Source organism: Gavialis gangeticus, unplaced genomic scaffold, assembly GCF_001723915.1.
Source record: "Gavialis gangeticus isolate Ggan-Ray unplaced genomic scaffold, GavGan_comp1, whole genome shotgun sequence".
Lineage (NCBI taxonomy): Eukaryota > Metazoa > Chordata > Crocodylia > Gavialidae > Gavialis > Gavialis gangeticus.
The window spans coordinates 20,030,595-20,030,924 of record NW_017729002.1 but is presented as its reverse complement, the minus strand read 5'-3'; the positions used below and the strand labels follow the sequence as shown (position 1 = coordinate 20,030,924).

At 78.5% G+C, this 330-nt stretch overlaps 1 protein-coding gene across 4 annotated transcripts in view; it reads right to left on the bottom strand.

Moving 5' to 3' along the window:
* RHOT2 (ras homolog family member T2) overlaps positions 1 to 254 on the bottom strand; it is a 19,315-nt gene extending 19,061 nt beyond the window's left edge. For 3 of the 4 annotated variants that reach the window (XM_019507593.1, XM_019507595.1, XM_019507592.1), the window contains exon 1: positions 154 to 254. In XM_019507593.1, coding sequence (XP_019363138.1) covers positions 154 to 190 — 37 coding nt within the window. In that variant the 5' untranslated portion in view covers positions 191 to 254. The remainder of the gene's footprint in view (positions 1 to 153) is intronic. The other variant, XM_019507594.1, reaches the window with a different exon arrangement.
* Between the last annotated feature and the right edge of the window lie 76 nt (positions 255 to 330).

Below are 330 nucleotides of genomic sequence, written 5' to 3'. Positions count from 1 at the left end.
GTGGGACGGGGCCGGCGGACAAGGGCCTCCTGGCGCGGGGCAGCGGCGGACACCGAAGCTGGAGGCTCTGCCCGGGCTCCCAGGAGCGCGTCGGACTCCATATCCCGGGCGCTGGTGCCGAGGCCCCCCCGGCCCCGCCCCGCCCGCGCTTACCCTCCCCCACAAGGAGGATGCGCACGTCCCGCTTCATCGCCGCCACGCTCCTGCAGCCCGCCCCGCCTGCACTTCCGGGCCCACCACGGAGCTCGCGGGCGAGGCACGAGCGTCGCCAGCCTGGGCCGCAGCACCCCCACAGCGCCCCGCGTGGCCGGGGGGTCCCCAGGAGCGGGG